The sequence below is a fragment of the Epinephelus moara genome, chromosome 10, assembly GCF_006386435.1.
Source record: "Epinephelus moara isolate mb chromosome 10, YSFRI_EMoa_1.0, whole genome shotgun sequence".
Lineage (NCBI taxonomy): Eukaryota > Metazoa > Chordata > Actinopteri > Perciformes > Serranidae > Epinephelus > Epinephelus moara.
The window spans coordinates 17,872,758-17,900,436 of record NC_065515.1 but is presented as its reverse complement, the minus strand read 5'-3'; the positions used below and the strand labels follow the sequence as shown (position 1 = coordinate 17,900,436).

The window sequence follows — 27,679 nt, the reverse complement described above, 5'->3', positions numbered from 1 at the left end:
AAAAAGAGGGGGGAAATTATTTAAAAAAAAAAAAAAGGAAAAATGCTCAGAATTTTTTTTTAATAATTATTATGATTGTACTTTTTAAATCATATTACAGAAAAGGGTCCTTTCCTTGTTTGTTTTTTTGCCTTTTAGTTTTCCTGTGACTTTTACATTTTTTTGTGTTTTTGGGGTCATTGCTCGTAAAGCTGCTCATTGCCTTTGTTGTGTGTTCTTGAAAGGAATCAGGCCAATTTGCTCAGGCTTTGAAGGGTTAAAAGTTTTCATTGCAAAGCACCTACAAATTGGTGATCTGACAGGCAGGTACAATCCTAATGTTTTCACTATTTCTGATGTAAATGTAGTGTTACACATGGTTCCCACTCTCATGGAAAACCCGGAAAAGTCATGGAATTACACATTCTTGTTTTCCAGGCCTGGGGAAGTCATGGAATTAGACAAACCCTGTGTAATATAATGGCAAATATATTTTCTGTAGGCTAGCTGTTGACATATAGCCGCTCTAATATGTGCCGATATGTTGACCATTAAGTAGCCTGTTTTTTCATTTTCTCCCCAGGTCTCTCCCTCTGTGTATTGCCAGCTAGCTCGAACTATGTGTGAATCTGATGTGTCTGAATAAGAGAAAAATAATGTTATGACAGTGGAAAATCATGGAAAAGTTCTGAAATTTTGTCCAGGAAAATGTGTGGGAACCCTCATTATTCTCCATAGGCCTTCTTCATAGCAGACATTTTGATTTGTCGTAGTAGGAAAAGCATGGGTGTTACTAATAATGCTAACAAAGTATGACAGCCAGCAAACAATACCCACACACAGAGCAGTGTCCTCCTGTTGTACTGTAACTATGTTTTTAATAACATCAGCATGACGTGGGAGTAATTGCCTCACCATAAACCCACCCTGGAGCTCAGTATTGCAACATGTTTGTCATTAATAACAGAGGAATTCAGCGACTTATCCTGTAATATCATCAACTACAGTATGGGAGAAATAATCTCTGTCCCTTTAACAGAAATACTACTCCATCTCCCATCCTCCATGCCCCCCATATGCTCACCCTCCCACTCAGCAGCTCTCTACCTCATACTCCAGCTCTGTCTCTCACTCTCTGCATTTACTGCTCCTCCTAGCAGCATCTACACTCACAGCTGAAAGGAAGAACTGAAACGACAGCGCTCTGTGCGACTCACAATCCATGCTATTTAGGACGTATGCAGAAAACGCCCACCTCCTCTGCTACTCATCTGTGCTGGAAAAAGGTAGAAGAGCTTTCATTATTTGACTAAATCTATATTTTTTTTTAGTGTACATGAGTGTCACATTGTGTGTTTCCTCTGGATTCACTCATTTGTGATAGACTGCCACAGCAAAAATAACTTCCAGGGTAAAACAGATTAAAATTATTAAAGATTAATGGTGAAATGTCAATGTAAAGCTCAAAGAAGCACAGTTGGGATCAAAAATAAGAAATCTGCATTAGGAGCATCATTTCAGTTAAAACAGAGATGGGTGTGGAGCCCCAACAGTTAAGCCGCTGTTGCAGAACTACAGAAACAGAGGAAACACTGGTGTCTGTGGCACTTTGATTGTGAGCTCGTCAAACTGATCCGTAGCACTGGCATCGAGGCAACCAGGAGGTACTACCTGATCTCGTGTTCTGAACCCATGGTGCACCAAAATGTCAAGGCAAAGTAATGGTGGGCTCGTGGTTATAAATTAATGATCATCTGGCGTCTTAGTGTTGCAGCTAGAACAGGAGGCATTCGAATAGAGTGGCATTAGCACATCAGGGTTGTTCCTCACTTCCTTTAATTTTTTTTCCCATACACGACTTGTGTGATTCACTTCTTTGGAAACTCAGAGCATGTTAGTTCATGCTTTATTCTGCTTGTTGCACCCCTGATTTACAGAAGTGTCTGGGATTCCCCTGGACTGAAACGCTTTCACTTCTTCTCTTTGCACATTTCCTCTGCAGCTTCTCCCTGAAACAAAGAGCTATATGCTTCAGGCCTACTCATTGTGGTGTTAATTAGTGTACAGTTTACACATGTAATGGGGTTAATAATAATAGAGATTGATGGGAAACATTTATGATGTTGCATCTTTAGAACATGTGGCCTTACAGTCACAGGATCGCTTTGTGGGTATTAGACATTGCATTCACCTTTTAACATACTATATATGTGCATGTTAATTTAATCTTAACGCACATGTCAGTAACAAATAAGTATTTCTTTATCTCTCTGCTCACTCAAAATATCCGATGATTTTACACTATTCTTTCACAGGAATGTGAGGTTTTTAATCACATGATATGAACACGTGCTAGAATATTGATATAAAGTATTTCTGTGATATTATGACTGTAGTTTCATCCGTATGCCCCATCTCTACCCTAAAACAGACACCATGTTAATTCATGGGCATAGATTTTGTAGAGGTGGGGGAGCAGGGAACATCCACCCCCACAGTGTTGAAACAAAACCGACGCCCTTGCATGCTTCTGTCCTGCTGTATACATTTGGATAGCAACAACGCTGGGCCTTTGCCATCACCAAACCTGACTCCACAATCGGTGTCCCGATAGTGCGACTCCAACACAACATGAGAGGCATTATCACAGAGACGATGAGAGCTCTTCACTGAGCTGCCGCTGTGACAGTCTCTCATGGGCCAACAGCAGCACTGAGATTAGACAAGAAGCTGACACAGGGACAGCGTAAACCGCCGGTAGTTGGGCTGTGAACTTGCACATAATCTGAAGTGATCTTTTCTGAGAAGCTACATGTGAGTGTCACTGTGGGTCCTTGTTACGTGACTAACACAGGATCTGCTGGGGATGGTAACAGCTGATGTGCTAGCTCTCTGACTTTAGATCAGGTTGGGTGGGATGTGGTGCAGGTAGCCATGCGTTCTGATTTAAGGACTGTAGAGGAAGGTTTTGCTTTTCAGAGACTTCACAGCAGAACATCTGCAATGTATTCACATCTAGACACATAAATACGAGAGTACCTATATTTATAAATGGCATTAAAATGATCCAGTATGGTGAGAAAAAAATACATAATGTGTCCTTTAAAGAGATAGTTATTTAGTATTGTTTGACTCAGGATGGATCATTTCAGCTGGACCAGTCAAGCCCAAGCTGAGCCAGTCAACAAGTAAAACCCTGAAACTGTCAACATCTATTTTCCTCATCACGCAGAGAGAGAGAGTGAGAGAGAGAGAGAGAAGTGGTGGCGAGCCCAGCGAGGCACGCATATTTTAAGTCACTTTGCACTCTTCAAGAGGGCCCTTTTTTCAATAATCCATTATGCATAGCAGCTCTGGCTCTCCCTGGTATTTCTCCTACCTTCTTGACGTCAGTTGCCATTTGTGAGGGTTACCCTGGCAACGGCCATCCTCCCCGGGAGATGTCTGGTGGATAAGACGGCCCTGATAAAGCCTTTTAAGGTTCTACTGTTGCTACACCTTTTAATTGCCTTTGATACAGTGGAAGTATTACATGGGGGTCGTCGGGGCGCGTCGCCACATGTGGGCAAAAAATGGGAACGTGCAGATAAAAATAGGCATGGAGGAGCTGCTTCAGATTGACGTCCCATTATCTCCACTTGATTTGATCACCCACGTATTGGGCTCATTTTTAAGCAGTCCTGTGAAACTGAATTGGATGTGAGAGATCTATTTTTGGTTTTGCTTTACTCTCCTGTTACACAAAGGACACACGTATACGACCCATTTTAACAATGTGACATTGTAGTGATGAGATAATATGTAGACACTAGATAAAGCACCCAGCTCATTGTGATGCCACTGAACAATATGTGGATGTAATTATGAGATAATATGAAAAGATCACTTATCAGCCAAGTTATGCATGTAAGCCATTAAACCCTAAATTCCCTCTGGCATGCAAACTTGTCCGTGCACATTATTGATTATTATCATAGTACATTTAAATGTATCATTGTAGCAGAGGACAGTGTAATTTTGCGTTTATGCCAAACATCAGATGGCAAACTGCTGTCTGCAAACACCAACCTGTTGTTAGTTTTGAGCCTTCACTACGCAGTAATAAAGGGATGCCAAAACCACCAAACCTCCCTCACATTCAAATGATTTCATTCAGCTGCCTGGCTGCAACTGTTCTTTACTGCCCTGCCCATGCTGAATTTGCATCGATGCAAACATATCTCATCCATGAGAAACAATACAAGAGAGTAACTGTACATGATACCTGTTCCAGTCTCCAGGAAGCTATTTATAGCCTCACCAACATGTGTGTCTTTCTTTTTTTTCCAGACACCAGGCTATTGATGTGCTATTTTTACAGTGTCAATTTGCTCCCTCCCTCTCCTTTTGGTTGCCAAGCAATGGGCCAAGGGACCTGATTGGCCAAGGATGTGCTTTTGGACACCTTGACTGTGATTCTCCACTGGCTAATGAATCCGGTCTTTTTGCTCACTAGATGCAGAGGGCAGAGTTGACTCCTGCTTATATAGTTTTTAAAAAATGTCCCTGCAAATCAATTTGTGGTCAAAATAATATATATGACATATAAAATATATATTTTGATAAGGAAATGACTGTTTGCTGAAACACATATGAGTAGAGCTGAATTGCAGTTGCATGATTTGCAACTACCTTTGAGAATTCACTAATGAACTTGTTGAGCAACATCAGATGTGACACAACAGACAGCTTGGGCTGAGATGATGTCATCTTTAAAACAAGTTAAAGGGGAACGCCACCTAAATTAAGACTTCCAGTGTTATTTCCATGGCCTGGGAAAGTTCAATCAATATTTGTGAACATGAGCTACCCTCTCTCAAAGCCTGAAACCAGAGAAGTAAGTCTCAAACCTGTCATGTTATAGGGTTTAAAGTCCAGAGTCCTGGGTGCTCTCAGTGTCATCTATAATATCTTTTCCAATTCATTGTCTGTGGAGCAGCTCCAGACTTTATACCCTTTGACATAACAAATATGAGTGTTAGCACTCTAGTTTTTAGATTTGAGAGAGAGTTGTTCATTTTTAAGAATAATTTTGGACATATTTAGACCATAGGAACAACATGTATGAATTTTGAAAATGGGCGTAGCTCCTCTTTAAGGCAAAAACCTGTTTAGATGTCATCATTCATTAAGCCACACATTCAACAACAACAGTAAAAATCAGATGTCATAGGCTAGGGTGGAGAAGTTAATAAACTATTTCTTATTTGAGAACCACGTCCTGTACTTTGCTGTATTTAATAATGTATTATATTTTAATAATTACCAACTTCCAGGCTGCACTAATGACAAACCAACCACAACATATGTTTCTGCTATCATGCTAATCCTAATCCTCATAATGTGTTTAGGGGGAAATTGGTCTGACACACCTAAACCACTGCTGTGTGTGAATTCAATTAGACTTAATCTGACCCCATGCCACTCGGAAAGGAAACCAAGGGCTGGGCAACTTTCATCTTCCCTCCATTGATTGTGGCTCGTGCAGAGATATGGAAAAGCCTATCCCACTGCTCCCTTTCATTGGCCCCATTAAAAATTCATCCTGTCCTAATGGAGAGAGATCCTTTTCAATGAGCCCACTGCAGGCCAACCGCGGTGTGTCGGGGTGAGACTTGGCACAGCTGTCTCCTGGCACAATCCAAACCTGACAGCTTTAAGTTTGGATTTTGGGTGGCTTTGAAGTAGTAACTAAATTTATCTGCACTGTTCTGTATTCTAGATACTGGATATACTGTAAATTATTTTGGTACAATAGGATTATGAGGATGTTATGCCTGCAACTAATTTTTTAAGCTATTAATCTGCTTTTATTGATAAACTGAAAAATAATTTGGTCTGAAAATCACAAGTTCCCAGAGCCCATGGTAACATCTTTAAATGTTGTGTTTCGTGCGACCAGCAATCCAAAACCCCAAAATATTTAATTTACTGTCATAGATGACAAAGTAATCAGAAAATATTCAAATTTAAGAAGCTAAACCAGTGAATTTCTGTCATTTTAGCTCACAAAATAACATTTAAAATGAAATGATCAACACATAATGTACTCCTTGAGCCTCCAAAAAGAAATATTTAATAAAAGATGGGGCCCTGCTATCACCATACTAACATAGTGAAGTGATTGAAATCCGCCTACATATTTTACAGTAAATATGCATCTTTATCTCCACTACCTGACTCACCTTGTGAGAAAAAACACACATGCAACTCCCCTCCCCAAGCTTTAGCTTTTTTTATTTTACTTTTTTTTTAGTCTTTTTTTGTCCAAATTCCCTTTTCCTTATTTATACCTTTTGTTTTATTTTAAAATAATACTTAAGCTGGTATGTGTTTGGTTTATTTTCACTTATTGTTTTGCTTCAAAGCCACACAGGCACAGCTGTAAAACGATAGAAAAAAAACAGCCTAGAAATTCGAAAAATTATGGTATAAGTTGCTGGAATTGACAAAAAAAACTAAGTTGAAAAAATGAAATGATCAAAATAGTTGCTGAGTGACTGACTAATTGTTGCAGCTCTATTATTTTCTGAGCATTTTACAACAACCGATAACAATTATTGATTAATTCTTGGTTTATAGAATATCAGAAAATAGTAGAATAGCCATCATAGTTTCACAGAGTGTGTCTTTAAAGGCTTGCCAGCAGCTCAAAGCCCAAATGTAATCAATTTAATATGAAAGTCAGAAAAATACCCGTCTTTGAGAAGCTTGAACCACAATTTTGGCATATACTGACTGTCAAATGACTTGTCATTTTACCTCTAAAGCATATGACTATACGCAGACTTACTGTAGGCTAGCTTTTGCTAAGGACAGCCTCATTATAGGCTGAACAGCTGCAATATTACCATCTTAGTTTTGGTATCTATTCCTGCACATACACTGTAGTTTGAAGTATTTTGTACTTGTGATCTGTTTCTATATGCAAAATAAACTGAAAAAGAAAACATATAACTTATCAATAATTCTCACAGGCCACAATGCAAAGTAACAATTGGTATGTGATTACATGAATAGATTAAAACACAAAATACTGAACTTTCCTCACCTCCAGCTTTAACACTAATACAGTTTGCACAACTCTTTTGATATGTTATGTGTATTGATATTTGACCAAATCAAATAGTGGAGTTTTTGGGCAAAATGTGTCTTTGTAAAGCTGAGGTGGAGTCCCTTTGAATCACCACTACTACTACTACTACAGGCTTTAGAGGTCTAATATTTGTTTCCTGTATCCCATTCGGTTCCTTTTTGTTGAGGGGGCTGCCGGACGGTACCATTTTGTCCGTAGGGGACACAACTCAATTTAGATATTCTTCCAAGCTAAAAGGAGCTGCTATTATTATTGTTTTGTAGTACTTACTTGAATTTAAATAGATTCACTATGGATCATATTTTATAAAGTGTTGAATTAGTGAGAAATGAAAACATGATCGATCCACTCACCACCGCGCACCCCTCAGCGTAGGCTGTTGCCATGTTCCCACTTTCATGGGTGTGGTGATTAGCTTGCTTGGTGAAAATTTTTAGTCTAATCCGACCTGAGTCGCGCTCGCTTCTGCCGTTTTAAACCGATTAAATTGTCTTAAAATTAACACGTCTGCCTTTGCGATTCCTCTCACAGCTGGGACCATGGTTGTCGTGTGAAAACGGACCGCTGTGACTCGGAGTGGAAGCACGGACAGAGCCAAAAAAGCCCGTTTCAGGTAAGGACGTGTAGTCTTGTCTTGATATTTTGGAGGCTTTTTGGCTATTTCCTGCTTCGCTCACAGCGGGGTTAGTTAGTTAAATGTTGAAGGAGAGATGCACAAATGCCCGTGAGTTGTGGTATTGTCGTTGCTGTGAGCAGCGGTGTAGCTATTGACATAACTGTTCCCGAGCTACTATTGCCTCAATGCTGTTTTTTTTCCTCTAAGCAAAGCTGGGAATTCACAGCTATCCAAACGCGGCCTTTTTAACGGGCTGTCAAACGACTCTCACGCGGAACTAAAGTGGCAAAATCTCTCACTAATACGCACGTATTTATCTATTCCCATTTCATACATAGGCTTTCTCATTTGTGGTCGCACGGCACCCTGCGTAGCTTTTTTTCTTCCTTTTCCATTAAATATACATGTCAGTCCGCCTTCATCCGAGCGGCAACTGGTAGCGTGACGGGGCGCGAGGCTCAGGCAATTTGTTGCTCGTATCAGAAATGCATCTTGACTCATGATTTCATAAAGATGGCTAATACGTGTGCATTTCTTTCTCTAGTGTTTCCATATGATGCAGCTGATGGTTTCCTGTCTTGGCTGTTGACAGTCAGTGTGCAATAAACCAGGACAGCGGGGCTGTTAATGTATAATGCATTATGAAGCTACAGTTTGTAAAAGTTAATCATGTATGTTATTAATCTGCAGCTTTTTGAACCCTCTTTGCACATACGTACAGGTTTTAGTATTTTTGGCATGGTGTTTTCACATAATTTATAGATGGTGACATGCCATGTTGGATATAAATGAAGTGGGTGTGATGGGCATTCAGATGACATACACTGTTCATTTGATATACTCAAATAAAGTAATGTTTTACAGCCTTTAAAGCCAGGCAAAGCTAAGCCGATTAATCAATTCTTGGATCGGCTGAAAGATAACCAATAAGAATTTTTATAATAGCTTAATTATCAATTGTCATGCTAAATTTTTGCATCTCAAATGTAAGAAATTGTCACTTTATTAGTCCTGTATCATCAAACAAGCAGTTTGAAGATGTCACAGTTGGTTGTGTGACATTTTAACAGTCATATCTCTATTTTCTGTTGTTTTATATATTAAAATGAGTAAACAATAAATAAGAAAATCATCAGGCGAATTGATAAACTAAAGGTAGTTGGGTCCCGACAGCCAGGAAAAGACAAAATAGAAAATATTTTACAGTATGAAAGAATGAAAGACAATATATAAAGTCCTCACAATATTAATGTTGTGTAGCTCAAAGGGATGGGCGATGAAATATTCAGTATATCAAATATGAATGGTATTTTTGAGAGCCAAAAAGTGGAACGCAGCTCATTGCATTGGACTTTAATTGAATATTTTATGTGCCTTTTGAATATGTTTGCCACATTATGATATTGTAATACTGGTTTCAACCATACCACCCAGCCCTAATGTACTGCAACTTCAAGCTCTACATTTTCGTTTTTGTTCAGCTGTTTTTACCAAACCCAACACTACACCTCTGAGAAACTAACCTGGGGTAAGAGTGAAACAACTGTGCCCATTACACACTAGCAGAAAATTTCAAACTTTCATGTAGAAGGTTTATAGTTTGCTTCATGTTATGGGTGTGACGTAGCGCTTGTTTGGGCAAAACTGTTTCTATCTAATTGGGCTCTTGTAATTTTTCCATTAGGAATGATGTGTGACTGCATTATAATCATGTGGTGTAGGTGGGGCGAAACCTGTAATCAGAGTTTATACAGTCATCACACATTCATTCACTGTGTTCCAGTCACTTCTGTGTAAAAATAAGAAAAAATAAAACCTTTTCTCATAACCCATTCAAGTTGAGGACGTTTATTTGTCACCGAGGGGCAATTTGTTTTCTCATGACACAAATGATATATCAACGTGCATCAGCTGACGAGAAGGAAAACATGTGGCCTCACCTTACTGGAATCTCACCAGGTATTTCCTCCATTCTCCGGATGATTGAAATAGTCAGTGGGTTACCTGAACAAGTTTACACCTGGTGGAGCTGTCCTGCTGTATCCAGTTTTTACTTTCACACACTGAGCCGTAATGAGTTTCCTGCTGAACCAGTACAGACACTCATGGCTCCTAAAATTGGCTCTCAGATAGAAACTCTTTGGGCGAGATCAGGCGTAGGTGTGGGGTTACTCTTGTAAATGCTCTGTTCATTGTAACTTAAAATTGAACGGCTTACAGTAAGAATACTTGTGCCCCATTTATAGAATGTGATTTTGCGAGTGGTGAATGGTAGAATCTTACTGTAAACACTGGTATTAATTGCTCACGGTGGACTGTCGAGCAATAATTTGATTAGACCAGGCTTTTCATACTGTTAATTCCTTAACTTCCTGACCATTTCATGTTGTTGGGCCCCTGTGGCTCTGGGTGCAGCTGCACTGCTTGCACCTCCTGCTGCTCTGTTCACCAGTATTTGTTCATGATTGAGGCAGATGTGACTGACTTTCTACTGTACGTGACCCAGAAGCAGCAGAAAGTCTCATTGACAAATTTCAGTTAAAAACAAAATATGCTGATGAGCGTTGTGATCTAATATATATTTAAACACTTCTGTCCTATGGTTGTATGTTTCAAGCAGATCATGAACTGAGCCAGCAGGGACACACTGGTGCGACGGTGTCTCCTGTAACTTATATATTGTGACCAAGCTTCATTATGGGAACCAGAGAATATAGTGACTTGTGACTGACAATAACCTTACTATGGAGAAGTTAAGGAGATCTCTTGGTGTGTCTCTGTTTCTCCTGAGTGGTATAAAAATGAAAGTGAAAGGTTGCATGGCAGTAAGACAAACAGAATCGTTTTTACAGTCGTTGTTAACCTGGATTAAAACTGAATTATGAAGTTGTGCAACAGCAGCTAATAACATCAGATGTAAAAACAGAGCTTACATACAAAAACTTCTTGTATATGCCACTCTCATATATAAATGGCCACAACTAGTGGTTATGGTCATTATCAATTTTCCAGTTATTTCCTTGATCTATTAAATTTGTGTTAAGATATTCAGTTTGATAAAAAAGAAGGCCAAGAAAACCAGCAACCTTTCACATTTGAAAAGCTGGAAGCTTTCAGGTTGCAAATGAATTCAACAAATAGATCAATACACTAACCATTTCAGCTCTACTTCATACTGCATACATTCTGTAACATGCCAACACATTTCAAAAGTTTTAAAAATATATTGTGGGGGTGACCTATCACTCACCTGGTACAGTGTGCACCCCACATAAGTCTTTTGCAATGGGGTTTGACCTGACCTATGGCCCTTTGCTGCATGTCATCCCTCTGATCACTCCCACCTTTCCTGTTTGTCTACAGCTGTCTATCAGTAAAAGCAAAAACGCCCAAAATTAATCTTTAAAAAATCTTTTATAAAAATAGTGTGCTCAGTGTTATTATTTATGTTTTTATGGGTATTTTTTAGAAATATTGGGTTTTGAAATTTTAATTCCTGTTTTGTGTATTTTATTCACTTTATTTTTTCTTTCATTGGACAACTAGAGTCATGTGTAAATGCCCAGACACACCAAACCAACTTCAGAGAACGAGTGGCAATGATAGAGAACTCTTGCATCACCTCATGTTGCCTGTGTTTTTACCAAAAAGTTGCACAAGAACACACTGTAAAGACTGCAGCTGATAGCCAACCAGCACTTACGTTCTGTGCCTGAGTGAGAGGAAATGACTCTCCACAGCAGCCGGCAGCGGTAGTCTGTAATTGTTATTTGAAAAGTGAAACTAGAAGAGCATCTTTACGCCTGTTGCCAGTTAGCACATTGACAACACAATCCAATACTGAAAGAACAAAGCATATTTACCGTGTGCCAGTAAACGCTAAACTATCACATAACATTTCTGCTAAAGAGCTCAATCGCTAAAGAAAAATAATCTTACCTCATGTAACAAGTTTGTTTTGGTCTCACTCTCTCATGAATTTAGCTCTTTGTTTACTTTCCTCACTTCCGTGCCTCTTCTTGTGCACTGAGCTGAACTGCCAATCAGAGGGATTTCTCTCACCAATCCGTTTTTTGCGTTATCGGTGCTGATTCAACATACTGAACAGGCCAAAAACAAGCCAACGGTGTGGGACTCACCACACTGCCTAGGGCAACAGATGCAAACCAACGGTCGACCGTTGGCTTGGTGTGTCAGGACCTAAATGGTCATGAGCCGCTCTCCTCCCAGCAAGTCGCCCATTGAGTACAAGCTAACACAGTATGGTGAACATCTAACACTAAGCTGTCAAATGGTCCCAACAAACTCCCATTGACACTGAGACTGCTCAAATATATCTTTAAACCTTTTAATAATTGCAGGTAATGTTATCTGTGTAATTCTAACCGTTAGCTCTGTCAGTGTGTGTGTACAGCCAGGCATCTTTCACAGTTTGTCACCGGCATGGAGCTCGCACTCCCGCAGCAGCAGCTACAACCAGTACAGTCTGTGGTGTGGTGGAGTCAAGCAGGGTGTATTTGACGGAGTTGGCAGTTCAGTGTGCTGATGCCAACATAATGTTTAAAAGTGTGGCTGTACTACACACCACTCCATTCACATTATGGGTATCAAATGAAGTACTCTATTGGTATCAGTATCACTTAAAGGGTACTGGTATTGTAATTTTTTAAGCGATACCCAGCCCTGTTGATCAGATACAGTTGTCTCCTGCTTGCTGCTGGGAGCTCAAGTGTGAAGCTGAACATGTTGGTTGGTTTGTTGGTGTCTGAAAGGCTGCAGCAGTTATAGTCTCCCATGGCCAGTCTCAGAGACCCAACTGCAGTGGTGCCAAGCAGCACTATGTACTGTAGCTGGCAGCCTTATACTAAACAATAGGCAGCTCCAACACACAGCTCTGCCTTTGTCGCCCCTGATCCTGTGCCATGCTCTGGGCCTTCATTGGCCCGACTGATTGGCTGCATGGCTCCAGTCACATAACTGGAGAAAAGACACACTGCTCACTGAGTTTTACAACTATAAATTGTTATAGGTAAACTTTATGTAGTCCTTTTTATAGGGACATATATCTGTGTTACAACTTCTTTCGGCTGTGGTTAGTATGCGGTTAGTTACTACAGCAGTACTAAGTGGCCTGTTTGGTTTCTAAATGACTAATGCTTTATCCACTTGTGAAAAAAACAGTTCATAAGGCACTCCTTCAAATCACAGCCATGATATGCCTTAAAGTCGGCGCTGTCAGTTTTATCCAGACTGATAGGAAAGAACCCCAACACATCACGTTTTACGTCATCTTCCATCATATCTGCATTATTTTTCACCCCATCTCTCTTTTGTGCTCTGTTGCCTTTCACCACACAAGCCTCGGGCTGAAAACATTGATTGAAAATATTTAGCCGAGTGCAGAAGGTCATATCAGATGTTTTGGTAGTCCACAAGGCGCTGTGTGTGACGTGGCAGATTTCAGAGGCATACAGTATAATGGATCTACGGCAGTCATAGAGCAGCACCACATCACAGGCGAGCTGACGCTGAGAGCCTCTCTTCAGGGGGGTTGCGTCAGCCGGAGGAGAGAGTGACGTCACTCCCGGGCAGCTGAAAGCATTGCAACGCTCGCTGCCCCTGATGCCTCGTTACTGTCAAAGACCTCCTTGGCTGAGACAAGAGTCCTCGATGAGCAGTCCAAAGCATCCTCTCTTGTATTTGCAGAGTGGAGGCACAATGGCCAAAACCAAGTGAGCAGAGAATCTAAAAGAGTAGCTTTCCACACGTTCACAGTATCTTTAAAGGCAGTCGCAGCAGCATGGACATTGATTTGCTATTTGTTAAATTATGGGATTTTCTTTTGTGGTGAGTAAGTAACTGGGCTCCAATGGTTTTAAAGCTTCTGCAAAAGATAAAGCACAAACGACCTCCTCTTTACATTAACATGATTTCCTGTGGAGGGGAAGGGCTGGACTCGGTGTAATTGTTGAATTATAGAAAATGGAACTGAAAATTTAATCTCAGAGGGTTAGACTTCTGGACAGCAGACTGTAAAACAGCCTGGAAAATGAGGAGGGGGGGTGGGGGGCGCGGTCCAAACATTTCTGAGGAGTGTCTAAGTGCTTTGTGACCCACATTCAGGCTCCCCAAGGTAAAGGAAGTGGCAACTCGCATGTGCGAACACACACATACACACACATGCGTGCACATTCAGACAGATCTGACATACCTAACCTAGACACACATTTAAATATATGCTCACATAATGTACACACACGCATGGATGAATATATGCACATATGTTCTCTTTCTTGTTTGGACGCACTGCCTAATAAACCATCCAGATCTGCCCACCACTCTCACACACACACGTATGTTCGGGGCTCTTTGGGGCGGGTCGAGCAAACAGCGCATTGCAACAACACAAAAGGCTGATTGAGTCAGGAAAGGTCAGAGCCTGGCTCAGATGGCCTTTTGAACCAGACTGGGGGTGTTTGAAGAGCCAGGCCACCCTCCAGGCCTCCACTCAGCCCCACCCTTTGCAGCACCCTCCTTTGGTCTGAGCCAATACAGGATACCTATGTTTGTCTGATGGAAGTCTTCCCATCCTTCACTCCCCGTCTGCCTGTTGAACTCATAGTATTTCTGTCTCTCTGTCTTGCAGGTGTCAGCTGGTAAAGCGTGTGTGCGTGTGCGAGTGTGTGTGGGTGTGCGAGTGTGTGTGTGCGTGTGTGCGTGCAGGCACGTGTGTTTTCCCAGCCCAGTCAGTATTTGGAGCGGAGTGTGGCCTGAACACTTGACAGAGGGACAATGAGCGAGCTGGAACAGTTGCGGCAGGAAGCCGAGCAACTACGCAATCAGATCCGGGTACGGCAGCATTTTGTGTGCACATGTTTGTTTATGTTGACTTGTGTGTGTGTTGTTGTGTTTGTACGTCACATGTGCCACTGTCTGTTCACTGCAAGCTGTGAGTCACACTGTTTCAGATGAGACAGTGACGCACTCGACATAACTTTTCAATCAGCCACCTCCATTCTCGTGCAGGAATTGTATTGTGGGAACTAATATAGAAATGTCAGTTGCTGCTGTGTGATTGTTCTGAGATCACTGAGAGATTCAATTTCTGTGATTAGAAAAAAACTTATGGCACATGTTTAGACACTTATTTAGTGAGAGTGGGGGGAAATATTGATACAGCATAGTAGCATGATATTTTGTGCGGCACTATGGTATCAATACACAGATGCAAAGCATCAATTTTCATATTATATAAATTAATAGATTATTAATATTGCGAATACAAGTTAAACATTTGGTAGCCTGTTAGAATAATAAAATCACTTTAATTTTCAGTTCACTCGATACATTTTGCTGCAATAAAAATTATTAAAGTTCGATGAACGGACCAAAAATTATATCTTATTAGATAAAAACAGATGTTGACAGTTTTTCCTTAATTTTCAATTGGGGAAAAAAGGTAATAAATCACAGTAGATTGCAATGTATGCCATCACAATTCTCAGCATATTGCAAAACCTTTAAAATAGAGCTGTCAAGTGATTAAAAAAAAATTAAATCGAATTAATTACATGCTCTGTGATTAATTAATCACATCAATTTTTGCTGTGAAAGTATTTAAAAAATTTCAATTCAAATAAAATTTTGACAGATGTGTCGCAGTAAAGCTGCTGGATTTTGGACACTTGTCCCCCTGTACTCTACCACACAAACTGGTCTGCGGTCCATTTTGTAAGGGACTTAGTCAGTCAGTTACAGGTAGACTTACTCAGTTTGCGTCTGGTGGCTTGGATGAGTGTAGCATCCAAAGCTGTGCTAGCTCGGACCTCCGGGTTCGCTACTAAATCCTTTGAGTTGAGGTGAAGTGTTTCAGGCTTGCAGTACTCCGATTGTATGAAAATTCCTCATTGCAGAAACTGCAGAGAACGTAGCTCCTACAAACACTTCCATCTGGGCGTTTTTTAAATGTTAATGTTCCATTCACGGGGCCGAGCAGTGTCTTCTCATCTGCCTTCATCATGTGACAAAGCCCTCAATAACGCATTTTTTTTTTCTGTGATCAATTAATGGAAGTTAATGCGTTATTTTGACGCCCCTAATTTAAAAAGTTTAAAATTGCAGCAGTAGTGTGATGGTATATCGGGAGACCTCTGGTGATTCCCACCCTTATTATTTAGAAGTCATTTTTGCCATTAATTTATCTAAGTTTGTCTTTTTGTTTCATTATTTGTGTGTGTATGTCTGTGTGTCAGCACAGTAATCAGGTGTTGCATTTAGCTCTGCAGTGACAGAGTTGAGCTGAAGTTTTTCCGCTGGTCTACATGGTTATAAAGGTGTTTGTTGTGTTGCAGGATGCCAGGAAAGCCTGCAGTGACTCCACTCTGTCACAGGTAAGACATCCTCTCCACATACACAATACTGTGTAAACAATTAAGTGTGTATGTTCCTGTGCAGTTGTGCAAATGTTTACAGTAACAATCACTGCATCTTGCACTAGGAGGGAGTGTTCAAGACAGTAACAGTTACTTGAAATGGTGCAAACCATGAAAAATACATCTGTATAACAAATTGAGGTTGGATATTTTCACAAGGCTAAGCACTTTGGTGAACCAGCTAAATAAATATATACAGAAAAAGCCATGAGCTAAGCTTTAAACCTATAACTAGTGATATCTCCTTATAAGTTCTGCAGTAGTTTTAGCCACGTGTACAGGTCTAAAGCTCAATGAGATAATCAAGGTGTCGAAATAGACATTAGAAATTCCTCAGCCTGTCAGTATTTACAAACACATGCTGTCACTGAATCCATGTAAATACTCCACAGACATTATACACCAAAATAAGCTCCACTGTTTGCCTGCTTTTGCTGCCTCAGCTTGAGTCCACTGTCCAGTGTGTGTTTGTGGTGATAAGTGTGTGCGGGTCTCTGATGATACTGCTGACGCCCCTTCCTGTGTTTTGGCAGATCACAGCTGGTCTGGACTCAGTGGGCCGGATACAGATGCGGACGCGACGCACTCTCAGGGGCCACCTGGCCAAGATCTATGCAATGCACTGGGGGAGCGACTCCAGGTAGTGTACTTATTCCACATACAACACAACTGTTGGCTAAGCGCAGGAAATTAAGCTTTTTAATACTTTTTTTTTTTGCTTGGTCTGATTTGTGTTTTTTGGAGAGTATAATTCTTGTAAATTCTGCAAATAACTGTACTTTACTCTAGGATTTTTTTTCTTTAGGATAACATGTAACGTTACCCCCTTTTTCTGGAAAGTTTTGGGGTAACTTTAATAAAAATAATGCACTTTTACACCCTCACTCCATTGTAAACCTGTTTTCAAATGTTTTTCTTCAAAATATCTTATTTTTTCTGCAGTGGTTGGTGTAGGTTTGTTGTTTTCTTCTTCTGCTGGCTATATGGTGTCATTTTCTGCTGCTTTAGGTTGCTTACTTGATAGTTTCCATTTTATAAAGTCTCTTGTTTTATGAAGCAAAATGATATTTACTCTGTTAGTTCTCATAAATTACTACCTATGGTGGCCCACAGGGAGAGTCACACAAAAATGCTGACAGTTTGAAGAGCACAAAGGGATGCAAATAATAACAATAACCACAGTTGAGCCCATTTTCTTTTCTGATTTTATTAGAATTGTGCAAATTTTGGAGTTTTCTTCTCTAAAAGACTGATGAATTTCAAGACTTTCAGTGACAGCATGGCGACTACAAACACCACAGCTCCAACTGTCAAGATCTACTGTGTGCCAGGGATGGGCAATAAAGTGTCACCACAGGCTGACAGTCTGCAGGTTTCCGTTATAGGCAAACATGGGCACACCCTCAGCCACGTTGCAGTAATTTTACAATATGATTACCACACTGGCATTGAAATTTGATCTAACTGCTTACACTTTTACATTAGAAGTAATTCCTAAAATATACAATATAATATACACTGGTACAATTACCTAAAAGTCAAGGGGATCTTGTCTGCTCATGTGACTGGTATTAAATGTTTCCTTTTTAATTTAACATGTCTGTATCACTCTTTACCTTTCTCTCTGTTCATCTGTCTCCTAATGCAATGCCCTGGGGCAGTGACGGCAGTCCCAGGTGTGGGGCTATACTACTATCAGTACCACTACTACTATTACTACTTCCACTACTACTACTACTCTACTACTGTTCTACTAATATGACTAATACCACCATAATTGACTGTCACTACTGCCACCTCCACTACTACTGTACATCTAAGTGCTAGCACTGTTTTACGCCCTCACTATGAGCACAGTAATGATATTAGCCACGCACAGAGACGGGCAGCCACCACAGCTTATTTAATATTTCCTTAAAGATGCAGTTTGTGAGATTTGCCAGTATTCCAAATGTTATGATGATTCAAAATTCATCAGTGAGTCCACATCTGACTGCAACTGTGGATGCTTACATTGAGCTGTCACTAAATTCAAAACTTACAAACTGCTTTTTTAACAGTTTGCTGCAATTACGAGCACCAAGAATCATATTTTCCCAACAGTATGCATGCAGTGCACTGGTTTTTATCCATAGAAAATGAACTGGAAGATGGTGTAGCCAAAATGTAGCTCTGTTTTTCTGGTGAATGTTTGCAGATGTTTAGATATCATGGATAAAACACATCTGTTCTGTTTTGGCAGATTAGATTCTCTCTTTTCTCTCCAGTAAAACCCACTGGTATTACCTTCAGCTGATGATGCATAGGCTTATCAATTATGATTATTCTGTGTGTGTTTGTGTGTGCCTAGCACCCTCTGGGTGACCCTGCAGGAGGCCAGTGTTTATTTTGTATACAGCGAACTGACATTTGAGCGTGATGGCTCTCCTCTTGATTGTAGCATAGCACCGTCAAACCACTTCCTGTCCCTGGAGAGACGGAAACACCCAGTCAGGAAGGGAGGGAGGGGTTCCAGCTGTTTCTGCATCTGCCCCACCGTATAGCTCTCACTCTTTACTGTTTCTACTTCACCATCTTCTCTGCCTTCTTTTTTTTTGCTGTCCCTTCTTGCTGCCCCACCCCAGCTTCTTTCTAGTGCTTTCCCAACCCCTCAGGCTTCCACCTCCCACCCGACAGTGGGGACTTTTACATAACTGGGGTAATGAATATTACATGGACTGGGACATTAAAAGTGGCTTCCCTGGGTAAGGAGACTTCCACCAGGAGGGGGAGGAAGAGGGAAGATAGATGGAAATGGGGACTGGGAGAGAAGAGTAGGGAGCTCACGCTGAATGCTTTTTGACAGAGCACCTTATACTTATTCAGACAGTATAGCACAGTATTCTGTTAGGTGGCTGCTGGCTCTCATTGCTTTTAATGATCCAGGTGCATGCACCTTTAGGTTATGTTTTTTCAACGTGTGAGCCGCATCTCACGCTGCTTTTCTTGACTTGTTTCCAGGTTACTTGTCAGTGCCTCGCAAGATGGAAAGCTAATCATCTGGGACAGCTACACGACAAATAAGGTGAGGTTAATGATAATCAGTGATAGAAAGTATAATATGTACAAGAACATTTACAGTATATGTAGTTTTCTGCCATCAGTAATGTGCTGCTCTGATCAGACTCCACTGACTCTCCTCTTGTAGAGATGGTATCAACAGTCCAGATGTTGCTTTTAGAGTACAGGCTGTAATTTATGCACTGGTTCTATTAAACACAATACTGTTGTAAATATGTCGGGAACTGTGACAAGCCACCATCCAAGTGACAACTATGTGGTTGCCTGGAGGTTCTTTAAATATTTATAATATGAATCTGGCTGTTGTTTATAAAATAAATCTGGCTGGTAAAATGGTGATCAGTGTGTTTTGAGAAAAATCAGTTTAAAGCTGGAGGGCAGAACTTTTGTCTCCCCCCTCTGGCAGTGAGTGATTAGACAAACATTGATGATGTGTGCGATGTGACGATATGGTGAGTTCGCTGCATCTTCTCCAACTCCAGGAGTGCTCTTTTCAAGTCTTCCTGTGCAAATATTCTGACTTTCATCCTACCTCTGAAGGTTGAGGTGTTTTTTTTTCCTTGAGCATCCACTCCAGAAACCTTTCTTGGCCGTAACCTCTGCCATACTCCTAGCTGCTGCTCCGTCACTATGGTCTCTCCTCTCTTCCTGCCCCATTTAGAGGCCGTTTACACGTACGCTGTGATTTTGATAAACGGAGACATCTTCCTTCGTTTGTGCCCTTCGTTTACACGCAGACGGAGATTTCTCCTCTGAAAACGAGTCTTTCTAAAAACTCCGGCCAGAGTGGAGATTTTGGAAAACTCCGGTTGCGCGTTTGCATGTAAACTGAGATAAACGGAGTTATAGGCAGCCGACGTCACAGTATGTGCCGGAACTTGTGCCTGTGTCAAAATGTTGCTATGGTGACAGTGGATACATGGAAGGCTTGAGCTTGCCACCTACAGGTTTGGCATGCTCTTGTGTGTATATATACACGGGTAAGTGTAAACAAAGATCTTTTTGAAAACGGAGATGGTGAAATGTCCGTTTATGAAAATAGCCAGCAACGTGTAAACGGCCTCTTAGTTCTGGCTGGTTGACGTAAAATGCATCACTTTTGGTGCGCCAGCTTGGGAAAGTCACCACAGACACCACAACTCTGGTATACTGCGAAACACAGAGAACTTCCCCTGGCCACAAAAAGCAGTGGCAGAATTTTGTCAGCTGATGACTTAAAAGTATCACACAACATTTTGGATTTAAACAAATGACTTGACCTTAACCTTTTAATGGCTCTCCTTGTCCTCAGATGCATGCCATCCCACTGCGTTCTTCCTGGGTGATGACGTGCGCCTACGCCCCCTCTGGGAATTATGTGGCCTGCGGAGGCCTGGACAACATCTGCTCCATATACAGCCTGAAGACCCGCGAGGGCAACGTGCGCGTCACCCGAGAGCTACCCGGACACACAGGTTGGCTGGACTCAAAAGAACCACTAACACTCAGCATATTGCTTGTCATTTCCTAACTAACTAACTTTGACAGTCACATTTCTATCACATGCTGACCTGAGGGCATCATGCCTGATTTGTCCCGTACCTGACACACATATTCCCTTATTGTAGGTTTATATTTCAGATATTTTGTACATACTGGCTGGTTCAGTGAGTCAAACAGTGGAAAGCTACACAAGCTGTCGGTATTTTCCACTGGATCTCCCATGCTTTCACAGACTTATTTACAGTACGTCTCCCGGAGCAAACATCTCCTCGAACTGTTTATCTTACCAACATAGATAAGTGTGAGGCTATTGTCTCTCTTCGCAATGTGTTCAGGACGATGTAAGCTTGTATATTTTGCCACAAATATAGGGTAGAACTTTGCTCACAGTACATTTAATTTATCTCACTTGTGAGCCCAGGGAGAGAGAGCGCGTACTATTTCATCATGATCACAAATTGCCTTCATATCAGTATCTGTGACATGCTAGTGCAACTTTGGAGCCTCCACATCACTGAATGTGGAGGGACATGAGTGTTTTCCACCACAGGGCTACATTGCTGGAGGTAGATGCCCATTTCTCAACTTGTTTTTATTTTAAATCAAAGGATGTGGATCGAGGGTGAGCTCCTGCCCCCCTCGAAGGGAAATGTATCACTCCTGGTTAAAACTTACATCAGGCAACATTATTGAAGAGGGATTAGCACATCAGAAATGTGTTTTTCTTCTGTTTATGTCCCCTAAAATGTCTGACCTTGACTATACTGACTTGTATCTGTGCAAAATTTGTCACTAGAGAGGTGTTTTCACATTCCTCTACTGAAGGGGGCAATGTCTGTGCACTTCCCTAAAATCTGAGATTCAAACGTATGCGAAGCAAGCAAGATTAGGTACGTCATTAATACAAAAGCCAATCAGTGCCTGATAAAGGAAACACATATCGACAGGGGTATGGACCTAAAAACCTTGACTCTGCTGGAGTGTGCCTTCCACTATCTACCAAAAACCCCATTGTAGCAGATAATGTTTGTTTCACAAACACCAATGCTGTGTCAGCCACTGCCAGTTAGCCTTCAAGCTAACATGCTAAAAAATTATGTATGTCTACTAGTTACTGATTTTAAAGCACAGGCTCCTCATCTGAGTCTGGGTCTGACTGAAGCTCAAACATGTATAGCTGAATCCCTCTGATGCTTCCTCTAACGCTAGCCATCTTGATACTCCCTGCTCCCTCACTGGTCAACCTAACGCGAGCAGTGCTGGAGGAAGTGGAAAGCGAAAGAGAAAATACTGCAAGCATATTTCAAAAAAAGAGCGAAAAAAGACTAGATCTGCTCTAACTGTGATGTGGGGAAAGCATATTAAACAAATGTTAGTATTAATTTAAGTGTCTTAAAACGTGTCTGGAGGAGGACTTCACTGGGGACTAGTGCCTTGCACAGGGGGCACTGACAAGGCAGGGCAGACAATCCTTATCTGATGTTAAACCTCTGTTTATCTCCAGGTTACTTGTCCTGCTGTCGTTTCTTGGATGACAACCAGATACTGACCAGCTCCGGAGACACCACCTGGTGAGCCTTGACTCAAAGAATTTAAAGCCCTTCACATGATAGAAATGTTCCTGTTTCCAAACCACATAGTAAACTGAAGATGCCCCAAAACATATAAAAATGTCAAGAGTTTCTCTCCAGTATCCATCCTCTTACTGTCACTAATTTACTCTCATGTTGCTGCTGTGGAATTACCTTTGTGTGGACAAAAAAATGAGAGTAGATACCCACAGCAGACACATTGTCAGTCATACGGTGTCATAGCCCTACAGAGGTGTATACATGTGGAAAAGGCCATCAATGACAGCACTGAAATCGTAATAATCCACATATATCTCAAAATTATATTGGTATAGGAGCTTATATGTCTTTTAAGCATCTATTGTTTCAGGGGACACTCATATCTAATCACTACCTCTTCTCTTGTAGTGCATTGTGGGACATAGAGACAGGCCAGCAGGCCACCACCTTCACTGGCCACACAGGGGATGTGATGAGTTTGTCTCTGAGCCCAGACTACAAGACCTTTGTGTCAGGAGCCTGTGACGCCACCTCCAAGCTGTGGGACATCCGTGATGGCATGTGCAGGCAATCCTTCACCGGCCATGTGTCCGACATCAACGCCGTCACCGTGAGTACTGAAACTCGCACACTGCGAAAGAGTGTAAAGGATTAAAGCAGAGAGGACTGATTTTGATTTACTTCCAGTTTGGCAGTGCATCTGTCTCTTTTTGCATTTTACAACATGGTTTGTTCTTGGTTATCATTGGCAATTTATGTTTTTTCCACCTAACTGTTTTAAGCTTTTTTGAATAGCATAATTATCTTCATCTGTTTTGCTGTAAGCGTCTAACCACCCAGAACATCTTGCACACTGCTGTTGCAGTATCAGAAATATAAAAGGCAATATTCCTGTGCAAAGCAAATAAGTAATCTATGCCTATATATCGGTCATGACTGTCCCACCTGTATTGAAAATGCAGTTTTATTCATGTTAAATTGCTCCTTTAAGCAGGTAATTGTCTTAGGTGTATGCTCTTATATTGGCCTTGGATGGTCTGTGAGGCTCTGGGGAAAAAAGAAGCCTCTTTAAAGAAAGCCCTCTGCGCTGTGCCTCAAATCCCTAATATGATTTAACAACACACATCCTGACTTGTGCTTGATTTTGATTTTTATCTCCTGCAGTTTTTCCCCAACGGGAATGCCTTTGGCACAGGCTCAGATGATGCCACCTGCAGGCTGTTTGACCTGCGTGCCGACCAGGAGCTGATGATGTACAGCCACGACAACATCATCTGTGGCATCACCTCTGTGTCTTTCTCCAAGAGTGGGCGACTGCTCCTGGCTGGCTACGATGACTTCAACTGCAACGTCTGGGACACCCTGAAAGGCGAGCGTGCAGGTAAGTGATGTCTGAAGTCTGGTTAACTTTAGGGGACAGATTAGCCGACCGTCTTCTTTTCTTGTTTGGTGACAGAAGCAAAAGCACATTTTAGGAACTGGAACTGGATTTTTTTGGCATTTGTGTTTGGAAAAATTTCTTACACGATTAATTGATGATCAAAAAGTTGCCAATAATTTTTCCGTAAATCGTCTCATTGATTAATTGACCAACGGATTCAGCTCTAATACCAAGCATAAGTTGCATCCTAGAATATTTATGAACAGACAAATGAGTGGCAAGTTAACAGAACTTAAAGGCCTGTAGTGTGTGAACATCAACTTAGTTACTGCTTATGTTACAAAGCTGAAGACTTTGCAATGATGTCTGAGTAATTAAAGTGGAAATGGAGAGTTTTTTTCCTTTTAACTTTATCATTATGAAGTAAATGTTGATTGCACAATGTAATGGCTGTAGAATAATGACACCATCAGCGTTTAGATTGGTTCCCTATAAGCCTCACATTCACTGTGCATTTCTGTCTGCCACAGTGCACAATCTCCTGGGAAAACTGAGGCTCAATTAATGGCACACAGGAAGTGCATCAATCATTATGAACCAACGCAGGAAGAGGAAAGCACTTTTGTTTTCCCCGGTAGCTAACAGTAGCTGTCCTCAAGTCACCAAAGAGTATTACTATAAGTTCTTTGCAGTAACTATCTCCAGTAGAGATGTTAATAATTAACTATTAACTGACAATAAGAATAAAGATAGACAGTTAAAACACAATACAGTGGTGCTACGGGGGCAGATGATGAGACAGCAAAGTTCGCCGCCCAAGCTGGAGTTATACAGTGGCACCAGGGCAATGTCATCATGTTGTTCCTGGGAAACAACTAACGTTACAGCACCCCTTAATTAGCTAATGACCCAGAGGCAGAGGTATACATCTATACAATAGAGAATTTCCCCTCATTAAATACTAACGTTAATCCTCTTTCCAGGTGGCAACATCAGCTTCGTTAGCATGGGCTAACACAGGGTGGCCGCAGGTCCTTAGGAAGTCTTAAAATGTCTTAAATACACTTTTAGTGATAAAAGGCTTTGAAAAGTATAAAACTGTCTCAAATTTTAGGTTGAATGGGTCTTAATTTTTATTTGTCACATCACCAGTATAATTTTTGGTGGTGCTATAGGAAACATAATTTTGAAAGGAAGGAAATACTATTTGACGGGGTACCAGACTTTAACACAACACCTATATGTGTGCAATGCACATATTTTTGCCCCCTCTACGCACTTAGATCACGTAATGAGTCTGCATCGTTAGACTAGGACCTTGCAAGCTATGAAAAATGGGAAGATGCAAGTGAAATGACAAAAAGCTTAAAAGAATAACAACAATTACTCGTGGTGATTAAAGCCAGTGCCCGGAAATGTTTATGAAGCTAACTACACTGTATGTCAAAGGTGTTTCAAACATGGTAAAATAGGGATCAGGGTGGTGGAATGGCACATGCAGAGCTGCAAGAACAGAAAGTATCAGGGTCATTTTTATTGTTCATTTTGAACTGACATCAGTGTGTCTACTTAGAAAGAGTCTATTTTTGCTTTTGGTGTGTATTTCCATCGAAGGTTTATTCTTAAATTTAATTTAAAGTGGTATTAAAAAGACACCCTGTAACACAGCAGCAGTGGCTAACATCTGACACCAAGACGTTAAATGGCCCCAACAAACTCACACAGAAATGATTCGACCTATTAAGTTACGTTAGCCATGTAATGGTAACAGTTAGCCTCATCACTGTGGGTACACACACACACTTGTAGGTTAATGGTTAACAGTGGTGCTTGAGGTTATTCCCATTAGCAGAAATGGTAGACTGTGGAGCTGTGGTACACAAAATGCAGTGTGTCCTGTGTTGCTGGTAGTTCCTAGGCTCACCACTTGGAACAGATGGGGGAGGGTGGGGTTTAAAAGTTGTCTGTTCCCACTTAAACGTTGTTATGTTTGAATGGCCCTTGACTTTGGCTTTGGGTTGCAGATTTGTTGTGACCTCTAACTCTGGTTTATTTTTCTTTGACCCCCAGGTGTGCTAGCAGGCCACGACAACAGAGTGAGCTGCTTAGGGGTGACAGAAGACGGCATGGCTGTGGCCACCGGCTCCTGGGACAGTTTCCTCCGGATCTGGAACTAGACAAACCTCTTCCTCTTGTACTCAATCACTGCCTGCCAACTTCCTCCCCGCAACCCCCCACCCCAACGTATCCCAACTCATCTGCTGGGCTGGACCTGAGGGGTGCACACTGTGTCAGCCAATATCCTCTCAACTCACCCCCCAGCTCCCCTCTCTGCTGGTGACCTGCCCACCTGTGAGAAAGTACCAACTCTTTCTACCTTTCCAAGTGACGTTTTTTTTCACCCAGCTATTACACAGAAACAGATAAGAACCTTTCAGTTGAGTTATCCAATCAAAAAACAAAAAAAGAGAGAAAGAAAGGATGAGTTATGAAAAACTGAAGGGAAAAAATAGAAGATTTCGCCCTCATACCAATTCTCCTCTAGGGCGCGATAACGAGCATCTGTTACCGTGACTAACAACAAACAAGATGAGCGTTGATGTGTAATATGTAAATGTATATATAAAGACAGTATATATGTATAGCATTATGTGTGTATATATGCATCATATATGCATATATAATGTGTATGTATATATTTTTGTAGTTTATTTCCCACCCTTGAGTTTTTTTTTTATGATTTTGGGGGTTTTATGTTTTATTTCAAATGTACATATTCACATAACTACACGACATAATTCCAGAAACACTTATTTTATCCTGTGTGAGTACCAGATCGAGTGTCAGACCATGTAGACACAGCAGCTTCACATCCTTTTACCTAAAAAGACTCCTTTAATCTTTCTGGTACTTGCTGATTTAATCAAGCCAACTCATCAAGCAACAAAAGAGGATTGAGCAAACAAAACAGTTTGCAAAAATTTGGCTCAGCTAAACTCACTTTCCTCATTTGTATGTGTGTGCGTGTGTGTATTATGGTTACAGGCAGCAGACCTGTATCTACAAATTCATGTGAATGTTGGAATTTTATTTTTTATTTTTTTAACAACACAACCCCTGGCATTCCTCACCACTGTCTTTACGTTTGGAAGGAAACCACCACACTGCTGTGATAATGATTAGAGAGAGCGCTTTAAAACCAACAAGCGGTGTTTTTAAGTTTTTAGTCTGGATTCAGCTTCAGCTCCAAAGTATAAACTGGTGAATTTTAGGCTAAGATAGAAAACTATATTTTACTGGAGGCCCTGCCTTTGCCTCTGCTCACACGGACTGTGGATTTTAAATCATCGTATGCTGAATATCTGAAGACGACATCCATTCCATGCAAATCAGCTGCTGTGCGATATGATTGATAACCCAACAGTAGTCCTAAATAGAGGTTTTGCATCATAATATCTCCTGTGGCCTATAGAATCTCCACCTCTCCTTTAGAGTTGAGACAAGCAGCTCAAGTTGCCCCTAAAAAAAAAATGGCACTGATGGAGAGAAGGGCATCGCAAAGAGAGACATGTCCTCCCCAAGCAGACGCCGTTTTCTACCTGTGAGCCTGTAATGGTGCTGAGGCCTGTATGGACAAATGGTAGAGCGGTCAGTCGTTACATGAGGATATTTAAAGGACCATAAAGGACAGCGGTGACTCTGTTGGTGGCCTCTGAGGACGAGAGAAACAGAAAGATGTCTGTCAAGAGCTCGCCATGTCATTTTTATCCCTTTTTTTTATGTCTAAGTGAGTCCTTTCTGTCCTCAACACGGTGTGAACCGAGTGACTGCATGGAACTGAAATCATGTTAGCCGCTGCAAAACCACACCAGTGCCACCACAAGCCTGTAAAAAGAAAAGAAGAAAAAAAAAAAAAGAAAAAGATTTTTTTAAAGGGTTTAACACTTTCTTTTTTTCCTCACCAAAAACATGTTATGAACTGTTAAATATTGCTTGTGAAGAAAGTACACTTGGTAGACAGAA

At 41.1% G+C, this 27,679-nt stretch overlaps 1 protein-coding gene across 3 annotated transcripts; it reads left to right on the top strand.

Annotated features, from left to right (window-relative positions):
- The first annotated feature begins 1,127 nt into the window (after positions 1-1,127).
- LOC126396604 (guanine nucleotide-binding protein subunit beta-4) lies at positions 1,128-27,173 on the top strand. 3 transcript variants are annotated; one of them, XM_050054820.1, is made up of 12 exons: positions 1,128-1,265; positions 7,646-7,727; positions 14,377-14,579; positions 16,082-16,120; positions 16,696-16,802; positions 17,824-17,838; positions 19,163-19,226; positions 20,514-20,676; positions 22,209-22,275; positions 22,684-22,885; positions 23,440-23,656; positions 25,727-27,173. In XM_050054820.1, the coding sequence occupies exons 3-12, from the start codon at positions 14,523-14,525 to the stop codon at positions 25,831-25,833; spliced, it is 1,038 nt and encodes a 345-aa protein (XP_049910777.1). In that variant the 5' UTR covers positions 1,128-1,265; positions 7,646-7,727; positions 14,377-14,522; the 3' UTR covers positions 25,834-27,173. The 3 variants fall into 3 exon arrangements, with proteins under 3 accessions (XP_049910777.1, XP_049910776.1, XP_049910778.1); XM_050054819.1 differs by lacking the exon at positions 1,128-1,265 and having other exon boundaries at positions 7,523-7,727; XM_050054821.1 differs by lacking the exons at positions 1,128-1,265; positions 17,824-17,838 and having other exon boundaries at positions 7,523-7,727.
- The last annotated feature ends 506 nt before the right edge of the window (positions 27,174-27,679 follow it).